General features: G+C 39.8%; 1 protein-coding gene across 4 annotated transcripts in view; it reads right to left on the bottom strand.

Moving 5' to 3' along the window:
* Nucleotides 1-15,346: 15,346 nt before the first annotated feature.
* PTPDC1 (protein tyrosine phosphatase domain containing 1) overlaps nucleotides 15,347-20,253 on the bottom strand; it is a gene marked incomplete at its 5' end in the record, with an annotated part of 88,516 nt that continues 83,609 nt past the window's right edge. For all 4 annotated transcript variants that reach the window (XM_081236995.1, XM_081236996.1, XM_081236997.1 and 1 more), the window contains 2 exons: nucleotides 15,347-17,254; nucleotides 19,839-19,949. In XM_081236995.1, the coding sequence (XP_081093121.1) occupies nucleotides 17,138-17,254; nucleotides 19,839-19,949 (228 nt within the window). In that variant the 3' untranslated portion in view covers nucleotides 15,347-17,137. The remainder of the gene's footprint in view (nucleotides 17,255-19,838; nucleotides 19,950-20,253) is intronic.

Below are 20,253 nucleotides of genomic sequence, written 5' to 3'. Positions count from 1 at the left end.
GGGCTCTAGGCAAGCAGGCTTCAGTAGTTGCAGCATGCAGTCTCTGTAGTTGTGGCACACGGGCTTAGTTGCTTCTGCAGCATGTGGGATCTTCCCCAACCAGGGCTCGAACCCATGTCCCCTGCATTGGCAGGTGGATTCTTTTTTTTTTGCTTTGTGGTACGTGGGCCTCTCACTGCCGTGGCCTCTCCCGTTGCGGAGCACAGGCTCCATACGCGCAGGCTCAGCAGCCATGGCTCACGGGCCCAGCCTCTCCGCAGCATGTTTGATCCTCCCAGACCGGGGCACGAACCCGTGTCCCCTGCACTGGCAGGCGGACTGTCAACCACTGAGCCACCAGGGAAGCCCCAGCAGGTGGATTCTTAACCACAGCGCCACCAGGGAAGTGCAAGAGCAGAGGTTTAAAATTTTGATGTAATCCTTTTTTATCAACATGTTCTTTTATGGATTGTACTTTGGAAAGAGCACGTGAAACACTGACCAGTTTAAACTGGTTTTGCTTCCTTAAAACAAGTTGATTAATCAAACCTGGAGCTATTTTACAGAGACAGCACTGCGCATATGCAAGATGGGAACCCACGTCTCCTGAATGACCCCAGGACCAAGAAACTTCAGTCTACGAAACTCAAATAATAGAAATGTTGCCACTGGAGCCCTTTATGAAGTGAGAAGTCCGTCAGTAAGGAAAATCCAGCTTCCAGCAGCTGATTACCATATGTGGACTGATCTAAGACTCGCCAATCAGCGTATTCCCCTCACCCCTTAAATTTCACCTGGAACTCTGGAGGGGGAGATAGATTTGAGCCCTGCCTCCTGTCTCCTTACCTGCTGACCTTGTAATAAAGCTCTTTCTTTTCTCAAAAGCCTGTACCATTGTACTGGTTTCTATGCAGTTCGGGCAGCCAGCCCTTGCTCGGTAACACTTTTTGTGTCATATCTAACAAATCTCTGGCTAACCTAAGGTCACATGTACTTTCTCCTAGAAATTTTATAGTTTTAGACTTTACATTTCAAAGTTGATTTTTGTAGATGATCCAAGTACTTTTTTTTTCATACAAATATCCAAATTGTCCCAGCACAATTTGTGGGCAGACTATATACTTTCTCCATTGCATTGCCTTTCCACCTTTGTAAAAAAGCAGGTGTTCATGTCTGGGTGGGTCTATTTCTGTACTCTTCTTCTCCTCCATAGATCTATTTGTACAAAATACAACTGTTTTGATGAGTGTAGCTTTATAATAATCTTGAAATCAGATAGCGTTAGCCTGCTAATTTAGTTCTTTTTCAAAGTTGTTTTGGCTGTTGGACGTCCTTTGCCTTTCCATATAAATTTTGGTTTTGGCAGTGCTGCATGGCATGCGGGATCTTAGTTCCCCGACCAGGCATTGAACCCATGCTCCTTGCAGTAGAAGCACCTAGTCCTAACCACTGGAGTGCCAGGGAGTTCCCCTAAATTTTAGAATCAGTTGTCAATTTCTACAAGAAAAGTCTACTTGGATTTTGGGTAGGATTGTGTAGAATCTGGAGGGAAATGACATTTTAACAATATTGAGTCCTTTGACTCATGGACAGGTGTAACTTGTCTTAATTGGGTGTAAGTTTCTCTTGGCAATATTTTGTAGTTTTCAGTGTATAGGTGTAGTGAGCTGAATCATTGCCCTTCCATCCCATCCCCCAAGATATGTCCCCATCCTAATCTCCAGAACCTGAGAGTGTGACTTTATTTAGAAAAAAGTTCTTTGTAGATGTAGTTAAGGGTCTTGAGATGAGGAGGTCATCCTGGATTATCTAGATGGGCCCTAAGTTTAATGACAAGTGTCCTTATAAGAGACATGTAGAAGACAGAGAGAGAGGAGGAGAAGGCAACATAAAGATGAAGTGATATGGCTACAAGCCAAGACACACCAAGGGACGCCTGAAGCCAGCAGAAGCTGAAAGAGGCAGGAAGGATCCTCCCCTAGTGCTTTTGGAAGGAGCACAGCCCTGCTGACACCTTGATTTCAGACTCCTGGCCTCTAGAAGTGGGAGAGAACAAATTTCTGTTGTTGTAAGCCACCAAGTTTGTGATAATTTGTTTTGGCAGCCTTAAGAAACTAATACAACAGGTTGTTCACATCTTCTGTCAGATTTATACCTTAGTATTTCTTCTTTTTTGATGTTATGGCATTGTTTTCCAATTTCAGTTTCAGGTTGTTCATTGCTAATACATAGAAATGGAATTGATTTTTATAAATTGATATTGTACCCTCTCACTTATTAGTTCTCACAACTTTTTTCTGCAGATTCAATCAGATTTTCTATATAGATGATCATGTTTAAGGATAAAAACCATTTTACGTTTGTACATGCACCTCAATGTTCACTGTAGCACTATTTACAATAGCCAGGATATGGAAGCAACCTAAATGTCCATCAACAGAAGAATGGATAAAGAAGATGTGGTACAGATTGGTTCAAGATGGTGGAATAGAAGGATGTGCTCTCACTCTCTCTTGAGAGAGCACTGGAATCACAACTAACTGCTGAACAATCATCGACAAGAAGACACTGGAACTCACCGAAAAAGATACCCCACATCCAAAGACAAAGGAGAAGCCACAGTGAAATGGTAGGAGGGGCGCAATCACAATAAAATCAAATCCCATACCTGCTGGGTGGTGACTCACAAACTGGAGAACACTTATACCACAGAAGTCCACCCACTAAAGTGAAGGTTCTGAGCCCCACGTCAGACTTCGCAACCTGGGGTCTGGCAATGGGAGGAGGAATTCCTAGAGAATCAGACTTTGAAGGCTAGTGGGATTTGATTGCAGGACTTCGACAGGACTGGGGGAAACAGAGACTCCACTCTTGGAGGGCACACACAAAATAGTGTGAGCATCAGGACCCAGGGGAAGCAGCAGTGACCCCATAGGAGACTGAACCAGACCTACCTGCTGGTGGTGGAGGGTCTCCTGCAGAGACAGGGGGTAGCTGTGTCTCACCGTGAGGACAAGGGCACTGGCAGCAGAAATTCTGGGAATTACTCCTTGGCGAGAGCCCTCCCAGAGTCTGCCATTAGCCCCACCAAAGAACCCAGGTAGGCTCCAGTATTGGATCACCTCAGGCCAAACAACTAACAGGGAGGGAACCCAGCGCCACCCATCAGCAGACAAGCGGATTAAAGTTTTACTGAGCTCTGCCCACCAGAGCAAGAGTCAGCTCTACCCACCACCAGTCCCTCCCATCAGGAAATGTGCACAAGCCTCTTAGATAGCTTCATCCAGCAGAGGGCAAATAGCAGAAGCAAGAAGAACTACAATCCTGCAGCCTGTGGAACAAAAACCACATTCACAGGAAGATAGAAAAGATGAAAAGACAGAGGGCTATGTACCAGATGAAGGAACAAGAAAAACCCCCAGAAAAACAACTAGATGAAGTGGAGATAGGCAATCTTCTAGAAAAAGAATTCAGAATAATGATAGTGAAGATGATCCAGGACCTCAGAAAAAGAATGGAGGCAAAGATCGAGAAGATGCAAGAAATGTTTAACAAAGACCTAGAAGAATTAAAGAACAAACAGAGATGAACAGTACAATAACTGAAATGAAAAATACACTAGAAGGAATCAATAGCAGAATAACAGAGGCAGAAGAACGAATAAGTGACCTGGAAGACAGAATGGTGGAGTTCACTGCTGTGGAACAGAATAAAGAAAAAAGAATGAAAAGAAATGAAGACAGCCTAAGAGACCTCTGGGACAACATTAAATGCAACAACATTCATATTATAGGGGTCCCAGAAGGAGAAGAAAGAGAGAAAGGACCCGAGAAAATATTTGAGGAGATTATAGTCGAAAACTTCCCTAACATGGGAAAGGAAATAGCCACTCAAGTCCAGGAAGTGCAGAGAGTCCCATGTAGGATAAACACAAGGAAAAACATGTTGAGACACATAGTAATCCAATTGGCAAAAACTAAAGTCAAAGAAAAACTATTGAAAACAGCAAGGGAAAAATGACAAATAATATACAAGGGAACTCCCATAAGGTTAACAGCTGATTTCTCAGCAGAAACTGTACAAGCCAGAAGGGACTGGCATGACATATTTAAAGGGATGAAAGGGAAGAACCTACAACCAAGATTACTCTACCAGGCAAGGATCTCATTCGGATTTGATGGAGAAATTAAAACATTTACAGACAAGCAAAAGCTAAGAGAATACAGCACCACCAAACCAGCTCTAAAACAAATGCTAAAGGAACTTCTCTAAGTGGGAAACACAAGAGAAGAAAAAGACCTACTAAAACAAACACAAAACAATTAAGAAACTGGTAATAGGAACATACATATCGATAATTACCTTAAACGTGAATGGATTAACTGCTCCAACCAAAAGACACAGGCTTGCTGAATGGATACAAAAACAAGACCCATATATATGCTGTCTACAAGAGACCCACTTCAGACCTAGGGACACATACAGACTAAAAGTGAGGGGATGGAAAAAGATATTCCATGCAAATGGAAATCAAAAGAAAGCTGGAGTAGCAATACTAATATCAGATAAAATAGACTTTAAAATAAAGCATGTTACAAGAGACAAGGAAGGACTCTACATAATGATCAAGGGGTCAATCCAAGAGAAGATATAACAATTATAAAGATATATGCACTCAACATAGGAGCACTTCAACACATAAGGCAACTATTGACAGCTATAAAAGAGGAAATCAGGGATTCTCTGGTGGTGCAGTGGTTGAGAGTCCACCTGCCGATGCAGGGGACACAGGTTCGTGCCCCGGTCCAAGAAGATCCCACATGCCATGCAGCGGCTAGGCCCGTGAGCCATGGCTGCTGAGCCTGCACATCCGGAGCCTGTGCTGCGCAATGGGAGAGGCCACAACAATGAGAGGCCCGCGTACCACAAAAAAAAAAAAAAAAAAAAAAAAGAGGAAATCATCAGTAACACAATAATAGTGGGGAATTTTAACATCTCACTTACACCAATGGACAGATCATCCAAAAAGAAAATTAATAAGGAAACACAAACTTTAAATTACACAATAGACCAGATAGATTTAACTCATATTTATCAGACATTCCATCCAAAAACAGCAGAATACACATTCTTCTCAAGTGCTCACAGAACATTCTCTAGGATAGGTCACATCTTGGGTCACAAATCAAGCCTCAGTAAATTTAAGAAAATTGAAATCACATCTTTTCTGACCACAACACTATGAGATTAGAAATCAATTACAGGGAAAACAATGTAAAAAACACAAACACATGGAGGCTGAACAATACGTTACTAAATAACCAAGAGATCACTGAAGAAATCAAAGAGGAATTCACAAAATACCTAGAGACAAATGACAATGAAACCACGATGATCCAAAACCTATGGGATGCAGCAAAAGCAGTTCTAAGAGGGAATTTTATAGCAATACAAGCCTACCTCAAGAAACAAGAAAAATCTTAAATAAAAAACCTAACCTTACACCTAAAGGAAGTAGAGAAAGAAGAACAAACAAAACCCAAAGTTAGTAGAATGAAAGAAATCATAAAGATCAGAGCAGAAATAAATGAAAAAGAAACAAAGAAAACAATAGCAAAGAGCGATAAAACTAAAAGCTGGTTCTTTGAGAAGATAAACAAAATTGATAAACCATTAGCCAGCTCATCAAGAAAAAGAGGGAGAGGACTCAAATCAATAAAATTAGAAATGAAAAAGGAGAAGTTACAACAGACACCACAGAAATACAAAGCATCCTAAGAGACTACTACAAGCAACTCTATGCCAATAAAATGGACAACCTTGAAGAAATGAACAAATTCTTAGAAAGGTATAACCTTCCAAGACTGAACCAGGAAGAAAGAGAAAATATTAACAGACCAATCACAAGTAATGAAATTGAAACTGTGATTAAAAATCTTCCAAGAAACAAAAGCCCAGGAACAGACGGCTTCACAGGTGAATTCTATCAAACATTTAGAGAATAGCTAAAACCCATCCTTCTCAAACTCTTCCAAAAATTTGCTGAGGAAGGAACACTCCCCAACTCATTCTATGAGGCCACCATCACCCTGTTACCAAAACCAGACAAAGATACTACAAAAAAAGAAAATTACAGACCAATATCACTGATTAATATAGATGCAAAAATCCCCAATAAAATGCTAGCAAACAGAATCCAACAGCATATTAAAAGGGTCATACACCATGATCAAGTGGGGTTTATCCCAGGGATGCAAGGATTTTTCAATATACATAAATCAATCAATGTGATACACCATATTAATAAATTGAAGAATAAAAACCATATGATCATCTCAATAGATGCAGAAAAAGCTTTTGACAAAATTAAACACCCATTTATGATAAAAACTCTTTAGAGTTTTTATCTACCTACCTACCTACCTCAACATAATTCAACACCCATTTATGATAAAAACGCTCCAGAGTTTTTACCTACCTATCTACCTACCTATCTCAACATAATAAAGGCCATATACAACAAACCCACAGCAAACATCATTCTCAATGGTGAAAAACTGAAAGCATTTCCTCTAAGATCAGGAACAAGACAAGAATGTCCACTTTCACCACTATTATTCAACATAGTTTTGGAAGTCCTAGCCACAGCAATCAGAGAAGAAAAAGAAATGAATTCAAATTGGAAAGAAGAAGTAAAACTATCACTGTTTGCAGATGACATGATACTATACATAGAGAATTCTAAAGATGCTACCAGAAAACTACTAGACCTGATGAATGAATCTGGTAAAGTTGCAGGATACAAAATAAATGCACAGAAATCTCTTGCATTCTTATACACTAATGATGAAAAATCTGAAAGTGAAATCAAGACAACACTCCCATTTACCATTGCAACAAAAAGAATAAAATACCTAGGAATAAAACTACCTAAGGAGACAAAAGACCTGTATGCAGAAAACTATAAGACACTGATGAAATAAGTTAAGGATGATACAAAGAGATGGAGAGATATACCATGTTCTTGCATTGGAAGAATCAATATTGTGAAAATGACTATACTACCCAAAGCAATCTACAGATTCAATGCAATCCCTATCAAATTACCAATGGCATTTTTTACAGAACTGGAACAAAAAATTGCACAATTTGTATGGCAACACAAAAGACCCTGAATAGCCAAAGCAGTTTTGAGGGAAAAAAACGGAGTTGGAGGAGTCAGACTACCTGACTTCAGATTTACTACAAATCTACAGCAATCAAGACAATATCATACTGGCACAGAAACAGAAATAGAGATGAATGGAACAGGATAGAAGGCCCAGAGATAAACCCACGCACCTATGGTCAACAAATCTATGACAAAGGAGGCAGGGATATACAATGGAGAAAAGACAGTCTCTTCAATAAGTGGTGCTGGGAAAACTGGACAGCCACATGTAAAAGAATGAAATTAGAACACTCCCTAACACCATACACAGAAATAAACTCAAAATGGATTAGAGACCTAAACGTAAGACCAGACACTATAAAACTCTTAGAGGAAAACATAGGAAGAACACTCTGACATAAGTCACAGAAAGATCTTTTTTGATACACCTCCTAGAGTAATGGAAATAAAAACAAAAATAAACAAATGGGACCTAATGAAACTTAAAAGCTTTTGCCAAGCAAAGGAAACTACAAAGAAGACGAAAAGACAGCCCTCAGAATGGGAGAACATATTTGCAAATGAATCAACGGACAAAGCATTAATCTCAAAAATATATAAACAGCTCATGCAGCTCAATATTAAAGAAACAAACAACCCAATCCAAAAATGGGCAGGAGACCTAAATAGACATTTCTCCAAAGAAGAAATACAGATGGCCAAGAGGCACATGAAAAGCTGCTCCACATCACTAATTATTAGAGAAATGGAAATCAAAACTACAATGAGATATCACCTCACACCAGTTAGAATGGGCATCATCGGAAAATCTACAAACAACAAATGTTGGAGAGGGTGTGGACAAAAGGGAACCCTCTTTCACTGTTGGTGGGAATGTAAATTGATACAACCACTATGGAGAACAGTATGGAGGTTCCTTAAAAAACTAAAAATAGAATTACCATATGACCCAGCAATCCCACTATTGGGCATATACCCAGAGAAAACCATAATTTAAAAAGACACATGCACCCCAATGTTCATTGAAGCACTATTTACAATAACCAGGTCATGGAAGCAACCTAAATGTCCATCGACAGATGAATGGATAAAGAAGATATGGTACATATATACAGTGAAATATTACTCAGCCATAAAAAGGAATGAAATTGGGTCATTTGTAGAGATGTGGATGAATCTAAAGACTGTCATATAGAGTGAAGTAAGTCAGAAAGAGAAAAACAAATATCGTATATTAATGCATATATGTGGAACCTAGAAAAATGGTACAGATGAACTGGTTTGCAGGGCAGAAATAGAGACACAGATGTAGAGAACAAATGTATGGACACCAAGGGGGGAAAGTGGCTGGGGGTGGTGGTGTGATGAATTGGGAGATTGGGATTGCCATATGTACACTAATATGTATAAAATGGATAACTAATAAGAACCTTCTGTATAAAAAATAAAATAAAATTCAAGAAAAACCCAGAGGATATGGTACATATATACAATGGAATATTACTCAACCATAAAAAGGAACAAAATTGTGCAATTTGCAGAGATTTGTATGCACCTAGAGACTGTCATACAGAGTGATGTAAGTCAGAAAGAGAAAAACAAATATTGTATAATATCACTTATTTGTGGAATCTAGAAAAATGATACAAATGAACTTATTTGCAAAGCAGAAATAGAGACACAGACGTAGAGAACGGACATATGGATACCAGGGAAGGAAGGGAGAGTGGGATGAATTGGGAGATTGGGACTGACATATATACACTACTATGTATAAAATAGATAACTAAGGAGAACCTACTGTATAGCACAGGGAACTCTACTCAGTGCTGTGGTGAACTAAATGGGAAGGAAATCCAAAAAGAGGGGATATATGTATGTGTATAGATGACTCACTTTGTTGTACAGCAGAATCTAGCACAACATTGTAAAGCAACTATACTCCAATAGAAATCAATAAAATTTTCTTTTACTCTTTACTCTCGATGCCTTTATTTCTTTTCTTGTCTGACTGTACTAACTAGAACCTCCAGTACAATGTTGAATAGGACTGGTAGGAGCAGCCCTCCCTGATTTGTTCCTAATCTTATGGGGACAGCACTGAGACTTTCACCCTTATACAGGACATCTGCTGCAGGCTTTTTGTAGATGCACTTCAGCAGGTTGAGGAAGTTCCTTTCTATGATTTGATGAGAATTTTTATTGGAAATGGATGTTGGATTTTGTCAAATGCTTTTTCTGTGTCTCTTGAAGATGATGATCTATTTTTTTCTTTTCTGTTTGTTTATATGGTAATTCCCTCATGCATGAAATGATCAGTACTCAGCTGAGCACCCAAGGGGGCCCTCTGCAGATCTCTGGACTCCTGCCTGTGTAGCTCTCTCCTGGGTGGCACTCTGTCCAGCAGCTCTAGCCACTTGGTCTCTCCTGACTCTCAGCTCCATTTCCTCCATTGGGAAACTGCCAGGCTGTTCTCAGTCTCCTTTTCTCTGCCACAGTCTGGAAACTTTCTCAGGGCAGTAAGTTGTGGAAATATTGCGGCTCACATTTGTTTCCCATCTCCCATAGATCACTGTCTTTTGTTGTCTGAGGTCCAGTTTCTTAAATATTGTCATTGTTGGTGGTGGTGGTGGTGCTGGTGTGTGTGTGTGTGTGTGTGTGTGTGTGTGTATTTTCTTGTTTCAGGAGTGAGGTAAACACGGTCTCTTTTCCATCTTGGCTAGCACGAGAGGTCATACACAGAAATTTATGTAAATTGAAAAACAATACATTGTACATATTGCTTTTCTTTTTTAAACTTTGCATCATGGAAAATTTCAAAGGTATAAAAAAACAGAGAAAATGAATCCCTATATACCCAACAACCAGCTTTAACAATGATTAATTTATGACCAATCTTATTTCATCTATAACTCTGCCCTGATCTTAGGAGACCCTTTCTCCCATTAGGTAATTTTGAAACAAATTACAGACATTGCATCATTTTATTTGTAAGTACTTCAGCTTATATATTTAAAATATGACTTTTTAAAAAAGTAAATGACAATTCCATTATATCATCAACTATACAGATGTTGTTGTCATTGCTGTTTTATAATAGTTTGTTCATATCAGGATCCTGCCCAGGTCTATACATTGCATTTGGCAAATAGGTCTTTAAAAATCTATAGATTCCTTCCCTTGTGATTTATTTACTGAAGAAATCTGGTCATTTGTCCTATATAGTTTCCCAGAGAATGGAGATTCTGGTTGCATCCCCAAGTTGTCTTTAACAACTGATGAACTTAGATGTGATTCCATTTCTAGTTTTTGGCAAATATTTTACAAGTTGTTGTATATAGTAGCATCATGAATTCATAATCTGATTGTCCCTCTTTGTAGTGTTCTACTAGCCTCCTGTGCATACCCCTACCATAGTATAATCATATACCTCATATTAGTCTGCCGAGGCTGCCACGACAAAATTCCATAGACTGGGTGAGTTAAACAACAGAAATTTATTTTCTCACAGTTCTAGAGGCTGTAAATCTGAGACTAAGTTCTGGCAGGTTGATTCCTGGTGAGGACTCACTTCCTGGTTTGTAGACAGCCAACTTCTCCCTGTGTCCCCACATGGCAGAGAGAAAACTCTGGTGTCTCTTCCTTTTCTTATAAGGGCACCAGCCCTCTCATATTAGGGCCCCACCTTTATGGCCTCATTTAACCTTTATCATCTCCTCACAGGCCCTATGTCCAAATAGACACATTGGGAATTAGGGTTTCAATATATGAGTTTTGGGGAGACACAAAGATTTAGTCTATCATACACCTTAAGATTGTCTTTTTAAAACAATAAACTTTTTTTCATAAATTTATTTATTTTTGGCTGCATTGGGTCTTTGTTGTTGCACGTGGGATTTCTTTCATTAAAAAAAATGTCCATCTTGATTATAGCTTGTGAGAGTATCACTTTGCATAGTTTTCCTAGTGCTTACTGTAGGTATTACATATGTAACTTGGCACAGTCTACTGGCACGGATATTTTACTACTTTGAATGAAGTGGAGAAATATTACTTCCATTATGCCCCCATACAGTCCACTCTCTTGTTTTTAAATATAATTGCCCTAGGTATTTTTTCTATATACACTGACATCAGGGCTCTCCCCTCCTTTCCTCTACTCCCTTCCCTTTCTTTTTATTTATTTATTTATTTTTGCCATACGTGGGCCTCTCACTGTTGTGGCCTCTCCCATTGTGGAGCACAGGCTCCGGATGCGCAGGCTCAGTGGCCATGGCTCACGGGCCCAGCCACTCCGCAGCATGTGGGATCTTCCCGGACCGGGGCATGAACCCGTGTCCCCTGCATCAGCAGGCAGACTCTCAACCACTGAGCCACCAGAGAAGCCCCCTTCCCTTTCTTTTACCCACATTTGTTGAATCCCTTCTATGCGCCCAGTGTTACACTAGGAGTAGCAGTTCCATGGATGAAAAGAAAGAATATCAACAAATCCAGCATCCTGTGTTTAAGTCCTGTGAGAGACAGAGACGCATGTGAACACACACTTGAGAGAAGAGGAAACACACATGTCCCCGAACATGTAATAATACATTGGAACACTATCTCCATCAACTAGATCTGGCCAAAATCAAGCACTCATCAGACAGTACTAAGTGTTGACAAGGATGCAGAGCAATGGGAACTCTCATTCATGGCTGCTGGGAGTGTAAACAGGTACAAACATTTTTAGAAATGCTTCGTTATTGCATAGGAAACTGGACATGTGCATACCTTAAAGCTCATAAATTCCACTCTGAGCTACACAGGCTAGAGAAACTTGCATGTGTGCACTCATGTGTTTATACTAATATACATATATAAACCACCAAGTGTCTATCACAAGTCAAAGGGATAAATGGTGGTATATCTACACAATGAAATACCACTCAGCAGATAACACACAGATCACACATCAACACGCATAAATATGAGGAGCATGTTGAGCAAAAAAAAGCAAGTCACAGGAAGATGCATACTGCATTCTTCAGTTTACATGAAGTTTTTAACTAAGCAATGTGTTATTTGAAGTAAAACTATAAACACACACAAGGTACACTGTAAGCACCGAGGAGGAGCAGAGATTTTGCTTCGTCCTGTATCAGTCAGCTCAGGCTGCTGTAACAAAATACTACAGATGGGTGGATTAAATAACAGATATTTATTTTCCCACAACTCTGGAGGCTGGAAGTCCAAGATGAAAGTATCAGCAGTGTGGGTTCCCCAGTGACCCCTCCTTGGCTTGCAGATGGCCATATACCCTGTGTCCTCATATCTTCCCTTTGTGCATGTCTTGTGTCCTGATCTTTTCTTCTAAGGACAGCAGTCAGATTGGATTAGGGCCCACACATATGGGCCTCCTTTTAACTTAATCACCCCTTAAAAGGCCCTATCTCCAAACACAGTCACATTCTGAGGTACTGGGGATTAGGACTTCAACATATGAATTTTAGGACAAAATTCAGCCTATAACACCTCCCCACCTCCTTGGTCGTCAGGTAGTTGAACTTAATTGCACTTAACAAAGAGTTAATTAGAACATATTCTGTTTGAAGGGATCAGAGCCGAGTTTTGAAGGACATTCGGAATTAACTGAATAACAAGTGTTGAGAATTAGTCTTCCAGCATTGTATAGAAAGAGTGCAAGTGTGGACTGAAGGGGGTAGCGAGGTGGCATACAATGCAGAACTCAGGGTGCTGATGGAAGGAGAAGATAGCATGGACAAGTGACGTGGCAGATATAGACATGCCCTAGACTTGGCTCCTGATGGCGGGATGAATGACGGAATGATTCCTGGGCATCCTCAGCATCAGCAGAGCGCAAGCACAGAGTAGCACAAATCAACTGCTGAAAGAATAGGAGTTTCATATTAGTCTCTTCCAATTGTATTGGAACTCTAATGTGAGCATACAGGATATTCTTAGAAAATAATTGATCATCTAAACTTTGCTAAAATAATTCAGAAAATGTCACCTACCAGTCCCAGGTACATTAAATTTAGTATTTGGTTGAACCATATGCAATGGCCCATATTTGATAATTCTTTATTTTTTTTGTTTTTTATTTTTTTCTGGTACGCGGGCCTCTCACTGTTGTGGCCTCTCCCGTTGCGGAGCACAGGATCTGGACGCGCAGGCTCTGCGGCCACGGCTCACGGGCTCAGCCGCTCCGCGGCATGTGGGATCTTCCCGGACCAGGGCACGAACCCGTGTCTCCTTCATCGGCAGGCGGACTCTCAACCACTGCGCCACCAGGGAAGCCCCATATTTGATAATTCTTGACTTGCAGAAATGGCCATTCAATATGGTTCAACCTGATTCAACGTCTGAGTAGTCTTGTTTTATTTTTAAGAGGAGAAAGAAAATGATAAAGCAATTCACTAAATCAAAACCAAGGAGTGAGTATTTGAAGACTGTAATCAAATGGTCATGTAAGCAGGAAAGTATTCTAAAAACATAACTTCTCTCCCAAAGAGGCAATTTTAAAACATGTTTTCATTTGCCTCCCAGAGGCAATCTTAAAACTTCTTTTCATTCTTAAAACATCTTTTCATCAAAAAAGCCAGGAGGCAAGAGCATAACAGCCTTCTTTTGTGATATAAATTGCAGTGGATGTATGAAACTTATTTTGAGTGAAAAGGTTTTATGATATTAAAGTCTTATTGGGACATTATTTTTAGGGACTGGATATTTTAATTGATGGCTTAGAACGAAGGTTTGCCACAGTTCCACTATTGAATGGCTCCATTGTGATTACTTATAAATCAGTTTTATTGTCAGCGTTGGGCTAATCAGAGATCAGCTCATGCTTAAAAGCATAACTAAAAAATAATGCACCACTGTGTAACAGGATTTGTTGAATTCTTCTCCTGCCATTTTATCTGTAAATAATTTTCAACACCTAACAATGAAAAGGGCTCCTTTGGTAAGGTGCTAATCTTGGGCCACATTCATAAAAATAAAAAGCACCAAAGGGAATGTGGTTCTTGGTTCACTTGCACTGAAAATATATCAATGCTTATTAATTTTGAACAACAACAAAGATTCTATGAGTAAGCTATCACTTTTAAACAATCACCCAAATTATTTGGGGGCCTTCAGATATCAAGAACTTGGGGCATGCACTGTCTACAACATAGCATCTCTGGAAATGTTTTTAGACCTCTAGAGAACAGCCAGAAATAGCACCCAAGCATATGAGTAAGTGTCCTCCACTTACGAGAAAATAGAGATACTTTCTCTCTATTGAAGTATGATATATGGTTATTTTCATGGAATCCAGAGTGATGAAAGCACATACTCTTTCTCAGACAGAACTGGGAAGCTGGCTGAAGCAATGAGAAAGTAGATCAGCACAGCATTTCTGAGTTATGCAAATAGATGAAGCAATCTCTAAAAAAGCAGCACTTCATCTCAAAGAGCATCAGCAAATTCTCTGAAATAGGAAAAACCAAAAAGTGTGATATGCTAGAGATTTTATATATATATATATATATACACACATACGTGTGTGTGTGCATATATATATAAAACAGTAACAGAGTGAGCTCAGTCTTTTTCAGAGGACAAAAAATGTGGGATATTTTCGCTGAAGTTATGGATAATGTGATGTTCTATAATGCCATCGTGGAGTCGAGTGCTGAAAGGGCCTCAAGAAGGAGGTGAGCATGGTTCAAAGTCAGTCAGAGGGGAATTCTTTCATCAGCCAAGTATGAAAAATACTTCTCTCTTGGTCTTGTAAGAGAAGCAAGACAATGCATGTGCTCAGCCATGGTAGTTAAGTTCTGAATGTGTGCGCTTTGGGCTCTTTCCAATCTGCAGACCTAAATTTTGCAGCCCTGTAACTTCTTCCAGTAGGTAGATTTCTATCCTCCGGGCTACAAAGAACTCCCCACCAGTTCAAACACAGGAAGGCAGGAATCTTGCTGACCTTGAGATTTTCCTTACACATTCCTCTTAGAACCCTCCTATCTGCCAGCCTCCAACCCTTGGTCATTCTGAACTGACAGGATGGGGACTGACTAGAGCCTGGCTAGCTGACTATTCAGCCTGCAACTCAGGCTGACCATCGGGATACTCTAATCACAAAGCCACATCTTTATCATCAGGACCTCAAGAGCACCAAGCTAAAGAACTACAAGACGAAGGCTATGGGTTTTTTTTTTCCCCACTTTTATTCAAATTAATACAAAAACTGTATACAGTCTGATTAATTTCTCCCACCATCTCTCTTTTACAGGCTGGCGCACTTAGATTTTAGACATGCACTGCTGTGGTCACATCATGGCTGTGCAGGACCTATCCTATCATTTGAAACGATCATTTCAGACACACAAGCCAAAAGCCACTTGTCAAATAAGCCATGGTGGTGCCTGCCCATGTGAGACTGACTGAGATGAGGATAAACATCTTTTTAGGTAAAAAACATATTTTTATAATGTACCTTTGGATAAATGTAATTGTTCTCTCCCCTTCTTTCCCAGATCAGGCACTTGAAAATAAGAAATTTCAGGAATGGGCAACCCAGTTCATTAAAATTCACTGGATTTGATTTCCTAAAAAATTCAAACAGTGTGGCATTTGGCATTTGCCACACGAGCTAGTAAGACCAATAATGGCTAAAATATTTTTGATGTTTGATTCAGAAGCACAAGTTGGAGAAATCTCATTTGTTGTAAATTAGCCTTACTTCCCCTGAAATTCTGTCTTTAAGATTAAGTAGTAGCTTTAGTTAGAAAATGGTTTAATATCACTTTTATTGGGAAAAACTACTATCTGTTCTGCGGCTTGGCCTCTCGTGCCCCACATATTCATTTAAATAATATTTAATGGCTTCAATTGCTGATAGTTTGGTTTATAAGGAACTAAAATAGTTTGAGCAGTTACTTCCTCTTATCCAAATGAATGCAACCTACGTTGAACCAAATTCAGTTTAAAAATCTTAATTCTCATAGAAGTAAAGCAGCCAAAGATAGGGCCCTGAGGCATCTGGGTTTATGGAACGATAGACTTAGGAGGTGTGGGCTGGTGCTCGAGCTATCACAACATCGGCGTGAACAGAACTGCCTCTGGGGAGAAGCTATGGCTAGGGTGCCCGCCCCTGTAAGACAGTTCTTTCTGCTGGAGTCCTGCAGCTTCCCATACTGCCTGTCACTTATCTCACTTTCTCTGTAAAGATGCTGCTCAGCTCAGCAACAGCCCAGGGGAGTGGGAATAAGGTTTGATGTGTTGAGAACTGCTCCTTCCGCCTGTGACAGCAGAGGTCAGTGAGGTTGTCTGGAAGCCTGACAAAGAGCAAGTCTATTTCCTACAGTAATAAGCCTCAAACACTGCACTGTCAATCCTTTAACGTAAAACTAAATCACTCTGAAAAATAATACATTTGAGATCCTTTGCCACATCTATAAAAAGAAAAAACAAATTCAAACAAATATTAAAAAATCCTTTAAAAATGTTGTGTCAATTGCCTTATTAACAAATATAAAACAGTTTAAGACACTTGGTGACTTCCTTAGGTCATGTATTGGGGAATAGACACACAGTGAAGTTTTACTACTAAAATTATCTATTTGGTAAAAACTCTAGGAAGAGTTCCATCAGTAAGATAATTGTTTTGGAAAGAAGAGTTAAAACTTCTTCCAAAATGTCAAAACGAATAAGGATGTAAACACCACATTCTTAAAATATTAATACAATATTAATCCAGTTAAATAAATAAAAGAAGTGGCACCAACTTTATGGCAATTTTTCAACACAAAAATGTAACTCAAGGATATTTTAAAATAAATAATTGCTCCAAACAGGAACAAGCATTCTTAGCACAAACCAAGAGCATCTGAAATAAAGTGCTATGAGACGAAGCAGTTCCACATTTCAGCTTGTTCAGCTATGAGCAGAAATGCCATCTAGATCTTCAGGTCTGAAATATTCACGAGGGGAAAGTCAGCTTCGCTAAATGCCAGGCTTAGGGCCGTCTTTTGTCATTTTTCTTTTTTCTTCCAGTGTGTGCTTAAATATTTTCTTCAGGGTGTTGTAAACTATTGGTCCATTTTCAGAATCAAAATTAACCTGGTAACAAAGAAAATTCATATTCAGGATACTATAACAAGAATTTTAACCAGTCTTTATTTTGGGAGAAAAGAAAGGGGGTGGAGAAAAAAACAAAGACTTATAAACAAAATTATATACAATTAAAAAGCAGACACAATGCATTTCACACACTAGTTTTAATTAAAATACTATATTAGAACTGCCAATCATGTCAATACCAAATTTATGAATGAAAACTAAAAAAATTAAATCTAGTGCCTGGATATGTACTGTACTCATGAAGTAAGTCAATAGTGAGTGTGATGGGGGTTTTGAATGCAGAGACTAATCATGGATGGTATAAAGGAAAGGTCTCCTTATTAAAACAATGCACACCAGCTTAACTGTTGGACTGAGGTGACCTGAATGGGGAGCCTAGCTTTCCACCTGTCAGCAATTATAGCCTCAGGTCATACCTAACCTTTCTGTAAAATGAAGACCACAACATCCATCTCCTTAGGATTTCTCTGAGTACTAAATATGAGGCTCTAACACATGCTTGGCACATGTAAATACCTCCATAAAGTTAATTTCCTTTCCCATTGGTGGGAAGGCACCACATCTACATATTTGGATTGTTTACCCAAGTTCACCATATTGCAGGGTTAGGAGTGATGTTGGGACAGAGAACCAGAGCAATCACCACACCCCCACCCCACTCCCACCGCCAAAGAAATGTGTGACTCCTTAGGAAAGGATCAGGATCACTTGGCCAGTGATCCCTTCCCTCCTGGAGAGAGAGAGCAAAGGCTGTTCCCTTATGAAGGGCTGGGAAGGGTCTGAGATTTCACCCTGATAACACACCTTATAGATGCCAGCAGAAGACATGAGATTGCTGGGTCAGAGACAAACAACTTTATGACTGAAGGCAGCACACACTCCATAATCACAGGGGTTCCCTTGCCCTCCAAGCCCCCTGGGGATGATACAGAGGGGCACAGGTGGAGTCTGCATCACAGCTGAGGAACTCCATGCTTAGGCAATCCCCCATGTTTGATGAAGGAGCTGTGGCAAGACTACTAAGCTTTGGCCTGAAGGAAACATGATCTTTGTTACACAGGAAGCAGATGCTACACAGATTTCCTTGAAGAGCTAGCCTGGAATAGAAGCTATTAGGGCCTTTGCTCCTAAGATTGTGCACAAGGGGAGAGACCCAAGAACGGTATTCTAATATTTTTACAGACAGATTTGGAACAACTGGTATATTTAACTTTTCATTGGTATCCCCCTAAAAGGTCAACAGAAGTTGTAAAGAATTCCTACCACTTTCAGAGAGACCAGTATTCAGGATTTTTTCCAGTTGAATTCAGAAATTTAACTTTATCTTAATCATTATTTTGTCTGTCCTATCTGCAAAAACTTATTAACAACAGCTTGAACTGTATACTTTGTTAAACACCAAATCACAACCATCCCCACATAGCAGTGGCCTCTGGGTCTATGAAAACATAAACAGAGATGTAAAGGATCACATGACTTTGGTTTTGAGGCACTGACTCTGGAAACGGTCATGAAGAGACTGAGAGCATGCAAAGTGGTTAGTGCTGTAAAACATCAGATGAGGAACAAAGAAACCTGCCAAAAGGACATCACTTTGGAAAGAGTGGATGGGGAAAGAGATTGGTGAATGAGTACAAATAATAAGTGCTATTATCATTAATGTTTGCCACAGATGCTATCATCGAAAAACTGGGTTCTTTGTTTAATGACATTTTTGTATCACATATGAGAGATATCAAACAAATTGGTTTAAGAGGTGAGGGGAACATTTTCTTTCTTTCAATATTTATTTATTTATTTATTTGGCTGCACCAGGTCTTAGTTGTGGCATGTGGGGTCTTTTGCTGTGGCAAGCGGGCTTCTCTCTAGTTGTGGTGTGAGGGCTCCAGAGCATGTGGGGTCACTAGTTGCGGCGTGCGGGCTTAGTTGCCCCGTGGCATGTGGGATCTTAGTTTCCTGACCAGGGATCAAACCCGTGTCCCCTGCACTGAGAGGCAGATTCTTAACCACTGGACCACCAGGGAAGTCCCAAGGGAATCTTTTCTCTTGGTATGAAATCTGGCGTGTTTTTTCAGCCAGGAAAGACTGCTGCAGGCCAAAAGGATGTGCATGGAAAGGAAACATTATTTTACTTTTTGCTTAGGATTTGCCAACCAGACACGGTACCGAACTGCTAACGTTGGATATTAAATTCTCAGCAGACGGTTTCTTGTTCAGACCCAAGGTAGAACTGGCTCAACAAGAGAAGATTCTCTGAGTTCTACTAGGGACATGATTGAAAAATATTTTCTCAACACTCAATTGTTTCTCTCTACACAATACTTCTTTGTTCCAAAGTTTTCCTTCAAAAAATCCCACAGTTCAGCCTTTTATATCATTGTTAGGAAACTGATATTTTTTAGCCAAAAGTTTGCAACTATTTTCGAGAAATGTCAAACACATTTCCATTAAAGGGAAACATGACCAAAAGGTTTATTTTAGAGAAGGCTGGTGACCCTCGGATTCTGATGTACAAAGATTATACTGACTGTGGTCTGTAGGGGGAAAGAGAAGTGCCACCCACCTTAGTGAAGGCTTTAATGGCACGTGCAAGAACGGCTTCCTCCACGTTGGCAGGAATCATCTGCAGGCTCACTATGCAATGCAACACGCAAAGAATAGTCTGTTGCTGGCCCTGTTTTTGCAGAAATCAAAATCAAACAAGTTAGGCATGGGATAGGGAGGGTGGGAGGGAGACGCAAGAGGGAGGGGATATATGTATACATACAGCTGATTCACTTTGTTATATAGCAGAAACTAACACAACATTGTAAAGCAATTATACTCCAATAAAGATGTTAGAAAAAAATGCCTCAAGAAATAAACTCAAAACAACTGCTAAGCCAAGAACTGGTTTGTGACCAAATCATCTTTACCTCAAATACTAAACTATCTACCAAGGGCTCTACCAGTGTTTATGGTTATGTGCTAACTTGAAA

This window comes from Mesoplodon bidens (assembly GCF_964165515.1).
Source record: "Mesoplodon bidens genome assembly, chromosome: 6".
NCBI classification, from domain to species: Eukaryota; Metazoa; Chordata; class Mammalia; order Artiodactyla; family Ziphiidae; genus Mesoplodon; species Mesoplodon bidens.
This window is presented reverse-complemented; position numbering and strand designations above follow the sequence as displayed.